Here is a 19089-nt window from a genome sequence, read left to right on the forward strand (position 1 = left end):
GGAGGAGGGGGGAGATTTTTTTATTCAGAGTTCACATCTCTAAGCAGTATTGTAACATATTCTGGGAAGCAGGCAGTCATTTTCCCTGGAAGTCTTCCCCAATCTGTATTTACAACGCACAAAGCACATATTTGTTTAAAGTTGCTTCGAACACAACCTACTGCTTCCCAGAATATTAGACCAAAGGCCACATAAGTACTCTGCAACTGGTACACTGAACCTTATTGCTTCTGCTTCCCCTTCTTCCTTGGGTATTTTTTTTTTTTAAGCCAAGTGTATTGCCACATCCATTTTCCTTTTTGAATCTGTTAACAACTGATTTAAAAAAGAAAAAAAAAAAAACACAGAGGCAAGGCTTCTTATTCAGGATCCTTTCTCTAAATTATCAGATTTATCAAGATTTTACAATTCAGAGGGAGGCAAATTAAAAACTTTCTAATGGTTCAGTATGTTAAGTTTACCTGGCTCACACTAATCAGAGAATATTTTAGCTGGATTAAGGTCACAAAATATATTTCAAAATTACCATTTACAAACATGAACACACAACTCCAGGGCACACAGCGTATCTGGTACACTGTTTTAAGTTACTCCATAGGAACATGCGTACATCCTTTCACATAACAGATGACTGAAATCCATGACTAGAAGTAACAACAGGCCTAACATACAAACTCATTAGAAGAGTATCAAAGTTTTCATAATTTAACTTTACTCTTCCTCAGTTTTTCCAACTGTTTTTATACTGACTGTTGATTTACTGTAATGCTATTCAGCACCATACCTACAGACACTGAAGTTACTTCAGCTGAAGAGAGCCTTTGAAAGCCCTCATTGTACTTCACTGAGATCTTACACAACTGAATAAATTTTCTTTTTAATAACAGACATATGTAAGTGATTTGCCAAAACAATTTACAACTGGCAAAACTTTCAGGCACACTGATATACGTACTATGCAGCATGCATTTTCACACCAATAAAACACAGCTTTTGGGAAAAACAACTCTAAAGCTTAGATTACTCAGGTATACTTTTCTGGTCACAACACGAACACAGATAACGAGGCATCATTTTACATATTAAGTGAATCAAACATTTGTCATCTTTCAAATATTTTATTTTAGTACTTTTAAATATGTTTTAATACAACAAAGATATAAAACAATATATTAATTCAATCTGAGTTTAGAATCAAAACAATATTTACTTATTTACAGTACTCACTTTACACTTCACTGGCACACTTTCTCGCCATTAGGTAATACTATTTTCTCTGTTGGAACAAAATTGAAGTATTGAAGTTCAGTGTGAAAAGTCATGTTTCTACTTACATTAAGTACCACATACAATGCAACTTGCAGTTCTCGCATTTGACAAATGTCTCATGTTTGACAAAACTGAATTTGAAAGAGCAAAACTAAGTTACAGTTAGTCTTTCTAATGATGCAGTCACTGGGCTAACAGATCAGGTTATTGTGCTCCACATTTATCATCTTATATTCTTACACACCTATTACAAACTGGCTTTAAAAATGTGCACGTCACTGAATTATGTACATAACACTCACTGCAAATTTCTTAAAATACAAATGGTAAGTATGCAGGGTACTGCTATATGGGAAGTTCAGTGCTTACAATGCTAGTGTTTACAGGGTTGTCAGGGCTCTTCTTCATATAATGAATAAGACATCAGTAGGTTCATCCCAAAGGACTTTTTTTTCTCCCAGAAATACTGTTTCAATCACAATAGTGACAATGTCAAAGATACATCACAAAGTTATCTGTATGAATCACCAGTGGTCTACCAATTAACCTTTGGTTGATAAAGTCTACACATGCAAAACAACTGCAGAGGGTAAGCTGGCTCACTGCTAGGACTTCTGCCAAATATACTTCCATCTTGACAAGACTATGACGGCTTTTACAGGACAAGTTTCTATAAAAGTATCCTAGATTATTAAAAGAAGCCCAGAAAAACCAATATTGTCTGCTGATTACTGCAAATTCTCCCCAACTCTTCAGTACAGGGACAGCATGAAAAACTATCATAGTCATTATAGGTTATTTCTGTTATACTTCAGGTCCACAAAACCTACTTTTTTTTTCCTGAGACATCTGCTATTTTTTCAAACGCATATTTAATGATTAAGACTCAGCTCCACAATAGTTTTGGTGCTTGAAAACTTAGTGGACTTTTGTACATCAAAAAACTAGCTAAATAGTAACGAACAAGTGTAGCACTACAGTATGCAAGCACTGCTTAAAAAAAGCCAAGGAGATATTAACTGTTGCAAAAGACTTGTGCTGATGTCTCAGTTCAACCCTTCCCTCTTTTCCTTCCATACTCTTTTTGGCACTACATGAGACACAGCCTTATAGAAAAGATTATAGGAACCTGCATTTTTATCCTCATTGAAGGGTTTCAATACTTCTGAAGAGCCTTATTTAATATGCTTGCGTCAAAAAACATTTTTTTTCAAATCATTTAACTGACTCTTGCTTCTTGAAGCAGCTAACTATAAAGGTTTTGTCTTGCTGCTTTTTTTTTTTTTTACAGACTTATTCTCTCAGTACCTCGTTAAGTAGTAATTTTTTTTTTTTAAATTCTACTGGAATGTTTTCTTACAGACTTATTCTCAGTACCTCATTAAGTAGTAATTTTTTTTTTTTTAAATTCTACTGGAATGTTTTCTTCTATAGTAGGTGGGGAGGGGAGGAAATCAGAGAAAACTAAAAAGAAAGTGACATTACCTGTTCCCATTACTGTAGCAGTATACCACACACAGCATGCACTTGGCCTTATCCAAGAAAACACAAATGGTAACCCCCACTGAAGTCAGAGTATTATTTAGTGATGTGCTTGAAGTTAAGCATATAATTTGCTTCATCACAAGCAGTACACCTACAGGATCCAATTCTTGCTGGTCTTGGACATTCAAATACATCATGCCTATCTACATTTCTGTACCAACACTTTGCATAAGTGTTATCTTGTTTGCCAGAGGACACGAAGATAACTAACCTATATGGAAGCTTTCTATATTATTTTTCAAGAACAGCTGGAGGAACCGTGCTTAAAGATCCTTCCATAAGCTTTTGTCATTGTAACCAGAATTTGCTAAAAAACCCCAACATCTATGAAAGTAATTTCTGCATGCTGGTGTAATGTCATAAACCCAATACTTTAAGGGATCTTCCAGAAAGGAAAAACTAAAGGCAAAAAATTTAGGAACGCTATTATAAGCTGTGTCATAAGGTACAACAAAAACAAAAAAAAAAAAAGGAGGGGGGAGCACCTATGTGCCTATCACTTTCAGGTGTGTGCATACATATCCCCAAACTGATAATAAGGAAGAGCTCAAGACTACTGTCAAGTCTCAAGTATTACCAGATTTGCTAAGCTACCAAAAAAGTGTCCCTCCCCTTCTTTTGTATATCCAGTTACTCGGTTAAGACTTTTCTACTTGATTAGATTGTGCACTCTGTGGCACTGATGTTGTCAGACACGTAGGCTTCCCAACATAACGCAGCAATTCATTCGTTACTCTGCAGTCAGATTATGTGTGCGCTCTCACAGACCTCAGGAGATGACTTTGCACAAAACAGGTGCAGCAAGTTAAAGGACAGCAAAAAAGACCGGTGCACAAATACGAGGGAGAAGGACAACCCTGAACGTGCTTAGCATTAAGCCCAAGGCCCAACAATGCTCTGCTGCCTTTACTTACAAGTGCTTGTCAGCAGCAGAAAAGCAGCAAAATGCTTTTACAACACTAACTCTTTAAAAAGGAGGTACAGAATTTTAAGCTTGTCAGTTACGTGCAACTTGTTTCCATCTAATTAACAATAAAGCTTACTTTACAGACTGACTATGCAATCAGGTTTTTCTGTCTTCTATCAATTTCAAGCCTTCCTCTTGGGTGTTTACAAACAGGGTAACTTCCAAAACAGAAGACCACAATTATCCTGACAATGTTTTAACCCACTTCAATGCTCACAAACCCAACCTCTGTATAGTACTTATCTTGGACTCAGATATTTAGCATCAAGGGAAACAGCCCAAAAGAACAAGTTTCCTTTAAAAAATACCGATAGGCAATACTGATTTAAAACATGGATTTACTTAACAGAATTTGAAAAATTAAATTAGAACAAGAAGAGAAGCTTTATCTTTCAAAGATTATGAATTTCCATTTTAAAAAAGTATTGAAATTATAGTTTTACTTTATGTAAACATTGTTACATTGGGCTGTACTTGAAAATTCTCTTGCATGTCCAAGTTGCAAAATAATTAGCTATTTAGCTAGTTAATACTGACATAGTTCTTTTCAGCATCAACAGCTTTGCAGTTAATTGCATACCTCTCCACATGTTATAACTCAGAGTACAATCCTGCACATCCTGAGAACAGATGTTTCCTAGAGTTTAAAAACGAGCATTCATAACTGTGTGTTATGTGCAAATATAAATTAACAAAGAGAGCTCCTTGATTATAAAGTCTCAAAAGGAATGTTCAAATTGCCTTTCTGAAATCAGAAAGGTAAGAACAGCAAATTAAAAGTCTTTAAATATTTCAGAATATTTTTTCCTTTTTTTCTTATGTGTAAGCATATTCCCCCAATTTGGATGGCAAGAGCCATTAGGCTATGGCAGATTGAACATTATAATATTATACCTGCAATTTTGCTAAAAAAATTGGAATGTTACAAATATAAAAGTCTGCAGAATAGTACAATGTATGTGTGCTCAATACAGTTGGCAGAAATACTCTAAGATGCACAATTCCTCTGTGGAACAGGAGCTAAATTAAGTTACAAAAGTAATATACTATGAAGAGCAGAAGACAGTCAAGTTAGTACAATCCAGGTATATAAAAGGAACACAATACAGCAGGGAGTAGCCCACAGCAGGTTACAAGCCTCCAAATACAAAACTGTCTTGCAAAATTCCAAAGGGATTCTTTTCCATGCAAACGTTAAGTATATTGTGGCCATTAAATAGGCTTGTACCAAGCTGGAAATGCTTTCCAGTAACTTTCCACGGCTGACTTATGCTACCTTTTGCATATACCACCTATTCTGAACTTGCAATAACCAAATTAAAAAGTCTATACCATTTTTATGATTTGCACCTTTTACCTATCAGTTGTCATTTAGTGTAAATCTAATTTCAAGTCTCTACAGCCAACGTTAGCATTGTCCCCTTACAAACTACCATGCAAGAGGTCACCAACTGTGTGACCCTTGCTTACATGTTATGGACTCAGAGTGTTGGTTTGGGGTTTTGGGGGTGTTTTGTTGTGTTGGTTTTTTTTTTTTTAAACGACCAAAACTCAACTGCTTATTTTACTTTTATCTTTCAGCGTAGTAAATGAGCAACTTAAAGAACTAGCCTCTTTTCATACTTGTTAGAAGAACATATACTGTATTTATATATATGTAAACAAATATACTGTGTGTGTATATATATCCAAAGATATTCACCATATTGTTGACACCAGAGTGCTAAAACATACATCAATATGAGCACTATTTCCAATACTCACTATTATTACTTGTCCTGAAAGAGTTACTACATGCATTTTCCCCATCCATTTATGGGACAATAAGATATATGAAGATAACTGTTCTGTTTTTCCAATGTTAACGAGCTGCTCCTAAAAAGCATGCACAGGTTTGGGTATAAAGCAATTAAAACCACACAAAAGTTATTCTGTGGCTTTAAACTCACTAAAGCTAAATTAACTTGACTTTCTGTGGACGTAGCATTTACTTTAACTCATTTATTTAAACACAAAAGGGAAAACTTCCAAGTGTCAGAACAACCATACAGACAACTGATAGACTAGACTAAATAAGCTCTCATTAAAAAAACACATCGTCACTGCATAGCCACAAGGCAGACTTTCATTTTTGGCAACCTGTATACAGACCATTTATACTGTCAATTATACTTTAAGACTTGTTATTTAACAGTTAAGAGACCCTTTTAGAACAAGAAACTACTCTGCTTTCCTCATTATGACACAGTACTCCTCAGTCTTTAAGAATACACAGAGTTTGTTTTGAAAATTTGACTGTTTTAAAAGAAAATCTTCATAAAGTTCTGATTTTTTAGTCAGTATATGTGAAGGCTGGCATGTCAGGTAACGGAGATTATTTCAACCTGTAAAGGGTGTATTATATTCAGTACAAGCACATATTTGACATTAAAGTTACTTAAACATTCACACAGAACCTTACTGAGGGTAAGAGTATTCTGATTCATATTCACGGTTCACTGACAGCCTTTACCAGTCCCTGCATTGTTTTCTATTCTAGCAACAAGAAAACAAAACCACATCCCTGTGAAGTATGGGAACCCCACTTTATGGCTAAGAATCTAAGAAACAAGACAAGGAGGAGGAGATCATGGAGTGAAACATGTTACTTTATATCCCCCGCCAGCTAGCCTTGTAGGATCTTAGTCATAATGCTTCATAACAACCTGAACTGACTCGCACGCTCCTCAGCCAATCAATCTTTTCAGTATAGTCGGTTTTGAAAAGGGCCAGCAATACTCGTTGGGAACAGTACCGTTAACATTGCATTCAAAAAAAGAAAACATCGGAAACCAGATCCTTGCTCTCCTACTCTGTTGATATGCTCTAGTATTAGCCAACGTATGGTAATACAAAAAGAGTCTTGTAGTGATGTAAAAGGCAATGAAGACATCTATAGAATAATGTTCATGTGCAGCCAAAATGAAGAAGATTCCAAAGAGATTCAGGACCCAAGATAAGGTATGCAAGAAGTTCCAGCTCCTTGGCGTATCTAGGAGAGAACAGAAAGTGACTAACTAAGTGCCTCAAAAACATGGATCATAAAAAAATCCAGGCCTAGACATGGCAAGTTTTTATACAAATTTTTCATCAAAAAATGTAACAAAGTTACTGTTTTCACCTGCAAATTTTGTTCTCATCTACAGGCCAAATAAATCCAATGAAAACAACCACATAAGTTATAAATGTCTATCACTTTATGACTTCATTTACTAATACAGCTATGATGCATTTCTGGATTAAGAGAGCGTCCTAAAATAGTTTAGCATCCTAAAATAGCAGAATTCTTTGCTCAACCAACTTCTTTTAATGAAAATCATGCCTTTTCCATGTAAAAAGGTGAAAAATGTCATAAAGCATATATTATTCTGTTATTGTCGTCATTCCATCATAGGTGAACTCAAACTAATTATCTTAGCTTGCTATATAATGTATCAAATTGCACTTATTTACTCAAGAGCACTGTTGTTGCATATATTCTCACTCATTATGAGGCTTGGTATTTGGCTTTATGGATTATACTAAATGTACAGCCACCAAGCCTGGTATTTTGCCTTATGGGAGTCACTGGCAGATACCTAGGGAAGCGTACAGAAACCGACAATCGTAAGTATCTTCCCTAGTATTCTCCCAGTAGCAATCCAGAAGCCTTTCCGATTTCCTTGGCTCACATGTTCTTTCATATGTGCCCTATTCATCCTTCCATTAATCTAGGCGGTGCTGCTCCTTTCCTGCCTGCAACTGAACTGTCACAAATATGAGAAAGAGCACAGCAATGTGAAGTTATATTGATTTGCTTTAATGTTACACTCTGAACTTTTTGATAAGGTCAAGCAGCAGATACTCTTAATGCTTAGGGACATTTAAGTATTTACACTCTCGCACCCTTGGTTGATAGCAAGCAGTACATATTCTTAACACTTAAGGACATTTAAGTATCGACACTGTGTACTTACATTCTGTGACAAAGAAGTTGAGCATGGTCAGGACAACAGTGTGGCCACTGAACATATAATCTCCACACGTATGTACTCCAGTCAGAGTCATTCCAAAGCCACTCCATATTGCAAATGCCCGCTGGAGTTTTGCCCAAACACTGCCATACAGCTAAAAGACAGTGACATTAACCTTTATTAAGTTCCAACCCCACTGCCCGAACGCTATGTCCTTGAAGTTAGCTGTATAGCACTATGTAGGTTTAACACCATTTATCATGTTGGGTCTTTTGTTAAAATACAGGTTAGCACATCTTTGGATTTTATTGTGGCAATGAGTCACATTAGTAACTACAATTATTCCTTATATTCATCATACCTCTGATGAATACTGGAATTTAGAGCAAGTATTTCGCTGCAAGTAACTTATACACAGAGACTGCCACCTTTTTTTGGATGTATTCAGCCTCCCAAGGTGTCATTGTCAAGCTTCCAATATATTCAGCTCAATCCTCTTCTAATTAAAAGTTAGGATAAATAATGAAAACTCATGTTCTATGGAATATCCCTTACTGGGAGGGGTGAAAAAATAACAGGGTGTTGGTTTGTTGGGTTGTTTTTTTTTTTCCAAAACCATGCATCCAACAAGACTAAGAAGTGATTACGCCACTTTCAGCTTTTTTTCTTCAAGTCAGTATCTTAAGCGCATGCTTCTCTGATGCGTTCTCTCCAGTTCACAATATGCAATATTCTGAACACCCTTCCCCAAGTAACTGTCTCCCCTCCAAAGTGGAAAGTGCTTCTAAGACCCCTAGTTCTTACGCTGTTCTTACAAACACACATCTAACATTATGGTCACAGCAATCTTAATAATACCTTAAATAAAATTTTTAAAAAAGGAAACAAGAAAAATAATTTAAAGCATTTTACGTTTTTACCTTTCCAGTACACTGCAAGTGCTGGCCTGGCACAGAGAGTGAGGTAACAAACATTGTAACACAACGTAATAAGAATACTGTCCCCATGAGGCTGCACAGCCTTCGCAGAAGTATAGATCTGGGAAAAATACATAGGAACTGATTGCAAGAATCCTAACATATTCTATTTTTACATCAGGAAAGTTACGATAAAAACATTGCCCCTCAGCCCAACTTAATCCCATTAAGTCCCTTCATCATTGCTGCAAGTTTCACAGTAAAAAAAAAAAAATTATTTTAAGTTATACTGTAAAGGTATGGTTCCACATGACAGGGCGAGACACTGTAGCAAGCTTACTGTCACCAAAAGGTACAGCCCCACTCCTCTGCAACTACACTTGTACTAGCTTTAGCACTCATGCCTTCTGTTGGCAAACTGATTAAAAAAAAAAAAAAAATCAACAAACTGGTAAAAATTTAACTTCAAATACTCACGCACACAAAAGGGTTTTCTACCCTTCAGTGACAGCAAGCTGCTAGACTGGCACAGTCATCCTGCAGAATTTCATTCTTGTACGATTTTATTATTTATGCACAAAATTTTTATGGTATGAGAGTATATAGTGACAACTCTCTGAAATATATACGTTCTGAAAGAAATTACACATAAATCTGGTAGAAAAGTAAATTCAGATTACTCATTTGATCCACAAGATCCACAAGTCACCATTCTTGATTAAATCCTCCCTAATCCATTTTAATAGGAACATATTAGAAGCTTACAAGTTTCTTACTAAATGGAAAGCCTTAAAAATCATCATAAATTCTTGTTACAGTCCTTTCTCTGAATCAAAGTACCAGTTAATTTGAATTTTATATACTGTACCTGTGTTTGTGAAGCAGAAGAACCAACAGCCAAATGTAGCAAAGAATTACGCCACATACTTCAGTCATAGCAAAAGCCCATGGTATCCTAGGGACGCTAAAATATAAAAAAGGATGAAGGAAGAAAGTTAACTTACAATGCAAAGGCTTAATTTTTCCTTCTAGCCTCAGTATTTAGAATAAAAGCATATAAAATTCCAACTACAAAACTAACTTGTATTAATCTGACAACAGTTTAAACTACAACCAAAAACTATTTTGTTAGACTGAATTAAATAGAATTTGTATTAATATTTAATTACATTATCTGCTTTCTAATAATACCTTTTCAGCAGGCATTTACACAGAATTCAGTAAGTCAAAGAAAATGTCTCATATGCTCTCTTAATTTACATGTGTGATTTACTAACAGGATGTGTTCCTCTACCACTGTTTCCCAACAACCTTTTCATTCTGACACAAACTTGCATCACGTCAATTATGCCGCTTATGCTTATAAGAATGCCATGTCAACACAATTAATGAAATGCTGCAAAGCCTAAAATCATAAATACTCGCAATGAAGCAGAACTGCACAGAAGTGTTTGAAAACAAATTTTACTTTTCCTAAGTTAGATTTCAATGATAAGCACTATATGCAAACCTTTTAGCCTTGCTTGTCAAAAAATTTAAGACTTTCTTGCACGCATATGGCACCAGTAACAATTTCTGTTCTGCAGTTTCACCAAAATACAGATTGACAGATTTCAAGAGAGGCTGCTCCCTCATCATTTTGTGTTGCCCGTGATACAAAGGCATAGCAAAGCACTGCTCAAATGCTAGCTGTGCAGTAATCCCCTCACATTGTTTTGTGAGCTGCTGCTTTCTGACCTCCCCCATCCTGCCCACTGAATACCACGGTAGCACCCTGGGAACAAAACCCAGTAATACCATAGCTCCCGTTCTCTCTCCTCTCTCCCACTCTGCTGGACGTGGTCCATCCTTGCTGAGTTTTATATAAATTTATGGGGGATTCTGCACACTTACTCAAAAGATTAGACCCCTACCGACTTCACAAAAACCATTCATGAAAATGGAAATTACTGGCAGGAATAAGGAGACTGCAAAGACAGAAGTCTTAAACAGTTTATCTTTTCTTTTAAAACTCTCTAGGCAGTAAGCTCTCTATGCTGTAAGTACGCTTGCTCAAAGGGAGCATTTATCTCCCATTAAATCTGATGTCAATGACTAGAATTTCACCTTTGCTACTGTGCCTCTCTTCTGCCTGAAGTGGAATATCTTCTTAAAAAAATGAGCAGGTGCTATGTCAGGCACAACAGTGTTTTAGTACACAGATACTCTATGGCTAAAAAAGATACTGGTCTACTCAGTCTACTTCAGTTTCCCTAAACCATTTTCAACAAGTTGACAGTGGGGAGACAGCATAAATACAGGATCAATATTATTCCCTTTCAATTTCCTTGCTCACTGGCACACCAAAATATTCTTTCATCAAATTTTTTTCTCAATCAAGACATATTAAGCTTCACAGCAGCATCTGGATTTGAGAAAAAGCATATGGCTACTTATCTGTGCCAGCTGACCGTCACCCTTTTTACTAGAATAAGTGGATGGCCAAATTAATTCCTGTGTTGTGATTAGCTGAAAATGTAGAATAAAATGTAAACTGGGTAGAACAGCAGCTCAATTTATTTTTCCCCAAGAAGACTAAATCTCTACATGTAACTGACACACATTTCAATCTCAGCAGAAGAGTTTACTACACTCTAATTGCTATTTTGCAGAGGCATCTTCAAGAGCACATGAAACTCTGAAAATGAAGAAAAGACAGCCTATACTTTAACCATCAAGTTACTGTTTTGTTTTAAAAGAAAATTTCTTACCTATCCAGAAATATGTCTGGTAGAGGTGGATATGTTTGCATGTCAGGTACTCGCTCATGTACTATAACCATAACGAATGACGTAAAGCCAAACACTATGAAGACATACACACAACTTAAAACTGTCTTCCAATACTCTGGGTCCAGTCTTCGGGTAGAGTGTTTGTTTTTTCCGTTTGCATATTGATACTGATCACCATTCAAGTCAGTAATTGGCCCATCATAGTCCCGTGGTACCTCACCATTACAAAACCAATCTGTACCCTGTAGTGAACCAACACTTGGGCACACTGTGCCAACATGACTGTCGCTGTTGTAACCCAGCTCTTCCAGGACATCAATGTGTTGCTTCTGTAGCTTGCGTATGGACAACATTAGCCTTTTGATATCCCCCAGGACTTTGATTTCCAAAGGAGGGGATCGTAAATCATATTCAGTAAGTGTCAGCAGTGTAATTCCATCTAGCCTGTGTCTATTGCACAAAACATCCACGTATTCGCAGAAACCTTCTTCTTTCAGCCACTTGGCCACGTTCTTGGTAGTCCAACGTCGAATGCAAAGCTGGTTGTTGCCCGCCATCATCCTTCTCTATCCGCCAAGAAAATTGACCTGTTTACATGTTGGAGAAACAGAGAAGTCCTGAATGTTTAATGAAGATTACTGAAATGCCAGTGTACTTTGTGCGATTTTAGATGCTTAGTTAGCCAAAGGCTTTTTATAGAAGAGCCAGCTAAAAACCAGACATATAATTTGTTAGGTAAGTAATACAAAAATGCCTTTTAAAACATTTTTTTATTCAAGCAAAACTAAATTAAGATTAGCTCACTTGTTCCTAAATAGAAATTTAAAGCTACCAAGAAGCAGAATAATACCTAGATGTACCCAGTCTACTTTTATTCTTTTGCTAAAAAAAAAAAAATTAAAATCTGAGTTTGCCAGTTACACTAGGCACTGAAAAACAAAGATTACTCCATTTAAATACCAGCTTAATCATGTCTTTTCCACTGTTTGCAGTTCATAAACTAAGCAAGAAGGCATAGCCAGCAACCATATAAAACTGAATAAAAGCTAAAATAATACATTACATGTCCAATACATTCCACTGTTTTAAAATATCTGAAGCTCTGGTGGCATGAAATTTCTCCCCCACACCTCCCAAGTAAACCTAAGACTAGGTATCTACAATAACATTGACCTGCGGCATCTTAGCTATATGTTGATGGTGCAGCCATCATATTTCTATCTTTCTTTGATCTCAGTAATTTACATGCTTATTTTATGGTGAATCCTTTACATAACTAGAAATTAAGCATTAGCTTTAATTCCAAGGCATCTCCAAAAATGGTATGGCAATAGCTAACACAGAAACACACCAAAACCAGAAAAGATGTATTCTCTTCATACACGTTTCTCAATAATTGTTTCCTTGACTCAAGAATATTGTTTGAAGGAAGCAAGACATCTCAGCAACATTTTAGTTGCATGGAGGTAACAAGTCACCAGAACAACTTAAAACAACAACCAGAAAAAAGTTAACCACGGTATGTTACATGGAATACACGAAAAAAAAAACCCAAACTTTGAAAGGCTACCAGTCATGTAAAAATAATAAAAAGCTTATCCAATATTTAAGACCCACCGCAGTGGAGAATGGATTTGTGCATAATTTATATTTGGTGGCTTATGTACAGCTACCATCTAAGAAACAGCTACAATTTCACAGCTCTTTTGTACTTGGAAAAAGTCTAATTAACTAGAAGGCTTCAATCATGCCAACCAAATCTCAGAAAATACAAGATAGTACAATACACTAGTGCCACATACATCAGTCAATGTTTTCAGAATGAAAGGGAACAGTCTATTTAATCTATTATTTAACTTCTGGATATAGTTAACAGGTACTCAAACCCATCATGAATATTCAACACAAAGTTTTACATCATTTTCAGGGGCACAGCTCTTCCACAAACAGCAGCTCTTTCCTTCTCACTTAGTTTTAAAGAGGTACTGTACCCACTGTCAGCAGTAGCTCTTATCATAATTATTGGATGCAACTTTTTCTTCCAGATTGCATCTAATAAGATCACACATGATTTATTCTGTATCAGAGAAGAAAAATAAGCACACAAATCAAAGTTCTCTTCTAAAAGAATTAAGGGAGTGGTACTTCTGAAGATATTCTCTCTGGAGTTGATTGTATATTAACAACATGTACTTAATCCATAGTTCTAACTTCTCAAAACTCCATATACAGACAATATGTATATAGGCTTTAATGCCTTGATTTAAACAGTTGCCAAAACATCCATAAACCAGCACTAGAATCTCTGCATTTACTGTACTCTTCCTTCTCCATATAAAAGGTTATTTGCTCATTTCTATGTTATCTTCTTATTTTTGAAGTCTTGCTCAAAACAAACCTAGCAACTACTTTGCTCAAACACCTATTAACAAATTATGAAATTTAATTTTTAATTAATGATCAGCTAATTGACCTTTTTTGTACCTCATATTTTTATCTTACTCCAGTAAAACAAAAAAACCTGAGTTGCTTATCTGGACTTCCAGCTTTCCTTACTCAGAAATACAGATGAAATACTGAAAAAAAAAAAAAGGTTAATTGTAGTGTTTTTTTATAAGACTGTAATCATCACAAGTTTTCTAAAAGCAGTGAATTTAGACTCACCAAAAATACACTCAACTCGCTGATTTGTCTTCTAACCAACACAACTTCTGAGGGCAGAGGCAGGAAACTCTCCCTCACTGATGAGAATTCTGTTCGTCACAAGACAAGTAGCCTAACACCAGCCTAGCGTTTCTTCATCTGGCGTTGCAGGAATAAAAATCAACCCTTACATTAAGTGCCTTAAAAGTGACTTTACAACACTGAATAAGCACACCCATCAAAGGTCACTGCTGAATGGGCTGGACCTGGGAGAAAGTCTACCTTTAAGATGCACCTGATAGCACTTGCTCCTGGTTTTAAATGCTGTCAAAGACAAGACATTTAACCAACTGAAAAAGACTGAGAACTCATCAGAAGAAACAAGCACAAAACACAAACTTAAACCATTCCACACAGCTGGTGGCTAATTTCATTGCAACAGCAACAGTTAAGTTCGGCTTTGATGACAAGGCACTTTTTTTAAACTCAGAAGCTGCCTTCTGCTTCAGACTACTCATTTAGTGCCACTTTTGTAGCTTAAAGGGTAAAGAGCACTTTCCCTAATAATCTCAGCACCTGGAATACAATGCAGTTCTCTGTGCTCAGCTGCTCCTGCTCATTTTTGAAGCTTAGGAATGCTACATAACATTTCCAACACTACCAGTCTGCAACGCAAGACTAGTGTAGAAGAGACCAAGCCATCTATATGTACTTGTCACCAACTGTACTTGTCTTCTGGAAGAAAACAGCACTGGTGACTACTTTGCCTTCTACGTTACTGGTTTTATTGCTGAAACCAAATAATGGATAACATTATTTAATGATGAACACCACGCATGAGTAACTCAGAGCAAGCACAGACTTAAGCGTCAGAGGGCAAAATATACTTTTTGCCTGACATCAGCAGTGTCTGTAGCTAGCTGCTTGATTACTTCCCTGCTGTGACTTTATATTTAGTCAGCTCATCAGCAGTGTGTATCATGTGTCCTGTTTCCCTTTTTCCTTCCCCAGCCTTTCAATTAACAGCATGAACACAACCGAACATGAACTTCATGTATTAACTTTTTTAAAGTAACATTTTTCTTTTATGAGCCATGAACATTTCTACAATTTCATTAAGGCGTTTTAAAAAAATGAGAGGCCTCTGAGAGATTCAGTATTCCCTTAGCACAGTAATTTTTTCTAAATGTATATTTAAATATGGAAAATCAGTCTCTCTCAAAACAATTATCCACAATTCCATCACGCTTTTCTCTACTGAATTACTGCTAGTCAGTTAAGTCCCTAACTTTCCTAGCATGCAGACACTGAGTCCGTATATTGACATGAAAATGTTATGATTATCGCTACTCTAGCCAAGGAAAAGCAGCATTAATATCACACTAACAGTAGGCTGCAATCTTGTTAACAGAAACAAAACTTGATCACACCAGATTTGTAGCTGAAGGGTTAAATAAGATCCCAGTTAAGCCTGCAGCAGTTAGCAGAATGCTGAATGGATTTGTTTATTCCAGGCAAGCATGCAAAACTCTACCAGCACCATTACTGCCTCCCTCATGTGCCTGGGAGAGCCTGTGGCCCTCCTCGCTGACATGCCTCTTGGTTTTTTTCCCCAGCTAGGTTCAATTCTCACCATCCTTGAGAGGAATTTTAGGAAGGACACTGAAGAACTATCAGATGTCAAGTGATTTAACCTATGTTCCTTCGTAGAAGGTTTCAAGCTGAAGTTTGAATATAGGCAATTCCAACTCAGCCCCTCCTGCGCTGGGTTCACTGGCCCAGGAGCACGACATCTCACTTTGGGGGAAAAGTTGTTCTGTACAAAAGCTGGTGGCTCACAATGTGGACAAGACCCAGGCTTGAGGCCTTGTCTCGCCAACACAAAAAAGCCATACACAAAACCGCACGCTGAGCCAGCCTGCAATAACAAGGCTCCTGTCACATACCGACTTAGTAACGCTGTGCTGGAAAAAACACACAGCACTGCCTTGTTATGCATCAAAAGTCTCGGATACGCTGCTGACTTATATCAGAAGCTTGTCACTTGCTCTTCCTGAAAAGCCTAAATTCTTCAGTGCTTATTTAAAGCAAATAGCACCAAAGGTTTTGTTGCCACATAGTATGCAGTAACTTAATCCTTACCTTCTAAATGCCACCATATATAGTACAGTATCTTGTAAACAAAAGAACACTTGCAAAAACAACACATGATTTTGAGGGTGTTTAATACAATAGCTACCACGCTATATATAAAACTGATCAAATACAGAAAAATGCCCACCGTGAGACTGAAAAATTGGGTATTTTCCTGAAACATGCATACAATAACTTCAAATGCAGAAATACTCCTGTAAAACTTGCATACAGTTTCACTTAGTGACTTTGCTATCGGAGTTGTTTCATAAACATTTCCAGTAAGTGAGATTAACAGCAGTATTTTAACCATACTCAAAGGTCTTAGTGCTATTTATGAAGGTAAGGTAAGGTAAGGAATCTCGAAGTAACACTTGTTTAGTTTATCGTATGCCTTAGGTTTTAAACCATCAAGGAAGATGCGCTTTTCAAAAATTATTGAAGTGCTGCATTGTGGAAAATACAGAACTGATACTGTAAAATCAAAGATTAGCTCCGTATGCTTACAAGTCTTTCTGTTGGAACGCCTCCATGCAAAACTGACAGCAGCTACTACAGAAAGTCCTGAAGGCTGAACATATTTGTCTTAAGAACCACTAAGTGCAATTACATATTGCAGCAAGCTGAACAGAATACACACTGCTCCCTGACTTTTACACCTCTTAAAGCAAATGGGTTGTACTATGCTCAAGTGAACGCTAAGAGTGGCTCAACTCCCAATCTACTAATCAGCTAACAAAACATTTTTTATCCTACCATAATTCAAGGCACACACAAGTGATTTTTAAACAACTGATCAAGTACTCCACCACTTATCTTAGGATGTAATTCACAGTATTTCATTAATATTTGTACAAGATCTTGAACACTTCACATGCTAAGTGTCAAGTGTCGAGTATTTTTTCCTCTAACTTCAAGAAATAGTATACCCATGTCATAACAGAATGTTTGCTGCTCTTTATCCTTATACACCTTAGCAGTAACACAATTCAGGTTTGCTTTTCCCCTTTTATTTCTTTCTTTTCTTCCCACATCCTCATCTTAGGATGGAAATAGGGGAAGACATGAACAAATTCTCCATCCAAATTAATACCAGAACGATATCCGAAGTGAAACCGTGTTTCTTCTTATTCTCCACAATCATTTACAACATGATCTTTCTGGTCTAGTGAAAAATCTAGGAGCCTTCTTCATTTTAGATGCATTAAAATAAATAAGAAATAAAAAAACTTTTTAAAGTTCTCTGGTTACCAAAAAGCCATTTATAATGTAATATGGTTTACAGTTCTCAACCAGCTTAGCAGCCTGCAAAACTGAGCTCTGTACAAAGAAAAGCGATAGCACAGAGTCTGAAAGATTGCAACTCCTAGGCCAACCTGTGTTTTTAGTTGTATACCACCAAAAAAACCACTCAACCAACCAACAATAAGACCACACAGAATAGCAAACAAGGTAATTTAAAATTCTTGCTCTTTAAAAATCAACAGAATGTTTCCTTCACATCCAAGTAGCACTTGTGGAACAAAAACTTAGGAAGCTTCCTGAAGAACTTCCTTCCACTGGGTATAAAAATCACTTTGCCCCAATCCTGTGAGTTAATGCCACCTCTTTTCTATATCACAGAAAGCAAAAGGAAGAACAAGACCGCAGGCATTTCCTTACCTCTGATATCCAGCAAGAGGCACCCCCTACCAAACATGAGGGGCATTTAAATGCCAGGAAATGTCTTGCTGAGTTCTCACCACTCCAGAGCACAGCGTGATCAGCTGCGCTGGGGCGGAGGCACAGGCACCCGTGTCCAGCTGCAGGAGGGAGCTCTGTGGAGATGGAGCATACTTAGCACGAGAGGCATCCTCCATCGAGTCACCTTACAACGCAGAACGTGCGTTGCGTTTTTATAAAAATGAGTTTTGCAAACTGAAGCATCAAATACAAAACCATGAGACCACTTCAACTCCAGTTACAACCCAATAAATACGTGAACATTAAAACTGCCTCTCGTTTGCCTCTTCTTCCATTAACTTACAGAGCTGAAAGACCCTACCCTTTTGAAGTATTATTTTTAAAAACCAGCAATCATTAAGTGGATAGTCTGACAGGCCACCTAATGCATTAGCAGTGTAGGTTTGAGATCACATCACTGAGCAGGTAACAGTTCCCGCAGTTTCAACTTTCTAAACATGTGCAGGCCTTAAACTCACACAAAACGTGTCCTACGCAGGCAGACCCCTCCATTCAGTCCTGAAACTCAAACAGCACACACGCAGAACAGTAACGGTGCCTTTCCACACTGCCTTGTTAATTACCAAATCCTACATCGTCAAAACCTTTTTTACTCCAAACTACATACTTTGCCCTCAGGAAAGCCACCAATTCCACGCCGCGGGCAGAGAACAGAGTAAGGCAGCTCGCTGTTTCGCTGTCTAACCCTTAGACTGACACAAAGCACAAGCACTCGGCATCATTCCCAGAAACGATTTGTTCCCTGAGAAGGCTGACACAGGACCGAGAAACCAAACCGTTTCCCTCTCCTACCAGACCCGCTACAAAGGAAAAACACCGCAGCAGCAGCAGCACGCCCCGGACCTACCTGGCGTTTTACCCGTTCCCGCTCAGCACGCTGCGGATCCGGCCGCCTCCCCCCAAAACACGTCCGCACCCCGCCTGCTACTACCGAGGCTTTTCCCCTCCTTGATCGCTGCCGAATTTACAAAGTTCGGAAGGAAAGCGACGCAACCGGGCGCAGAACCTCGGGCGCCTCATCCTCCCCGCGGCAGGGAAATCACCTGAGCGAGGAGCACGCGGGACCTGTAGCGTCTCCGCAGAGCGGTCCCCCCCGGCCCAGCCGCCAG

General features: G+C 37.5%; 1 protein-coding gene across 5 annotated transcripts; it reads right to left on the reverse strand.

Moving 5' to 3' along the window:
• Window positions 1-5302: 5302 nt before the first annotated feature.
• Window positions 5303-19083, reverse strand: SAMD8 (sterile alpha motif domain containing 8). 5 transcript variants are annotated; one of them, XM_035897311.1, is made up of 7 exons: window positions 18828-19083; window positions 17900-18054; window positions 11441-12048; window positions 9559-9654; window positions 8694-8811; window positions 7777-7927; window positions 5303-6812 (listed from the first exon to the last, which is right to left on the reverse strand). In XM_035897311.1, exons 3-7 carry the CDS (start codon window positions 12019-12021, stop codon window positions 6508-6510), a joined length of 1251 nt encoding a protein of 416 aa, XP_035753204.1. In that variant the 5' UTR covers window positions 12022-12048; window positions 17900-18054; window positions 18828-19083; the 3' UTR covers window positions 5303-6507. The 5 variants fall into 5 exon arrangements, with proteins under 5 accessions (XP_035753204.1, XP_035753205.1, XP_035753207.1 ...); XM_035897312.1 differs by having other exon boundaries at window positions 17900-18104; XM_035897314.1 differs by lacking the exons at window positions 17900-18054; window positions 18828-19083 and adding exons at window positions 13946-14037; window positions 14126-17886.
• Window positions 19084-19089: the final 6 nt, after the last annotated feature.

The sequence above is a fragment of the Egretta garzetta genome, unplaced genomic scaffold (assembly GCF_000687185.1).
Source record: "Egretta garzetta isolate BGI_Z169 unplaced genomic scaffold, ASM68718v1 scaffold56, whole genome shotgun sequence".
NCBI classification, from domain to species: Eukaryota; Metazoa; Chordata; class Aves; order Pelecaniformes; family Ardeidae; genus Egretta; species Egretta garzetta.

Excerpts from the sequence above, each read along its gene's own strand:
- SAMD8 (XM_009641989.2), bottom strand. The coding sequence starts at position 12,021 with ATGATGGCGGGCAACAACCAGCTTTGCATTCGACGTTGGACTACCAAG. Across the intron at positions 8,812-9,558 it reads CTTCTGCTTCACAAACACAG|ATCTATACTTCTGCGAAGGC; the intron begins GTACAGTATATA and ends TATTTTTCCCAG. Across the intron at positions 7,928-8,693 it reads ACTTGCAGTGTACTGGAAAG|CTGTATGGCAGTGTTTGGGC; the intron begins GTAAAAACGTAA and ends ACTGTCTTTTAG.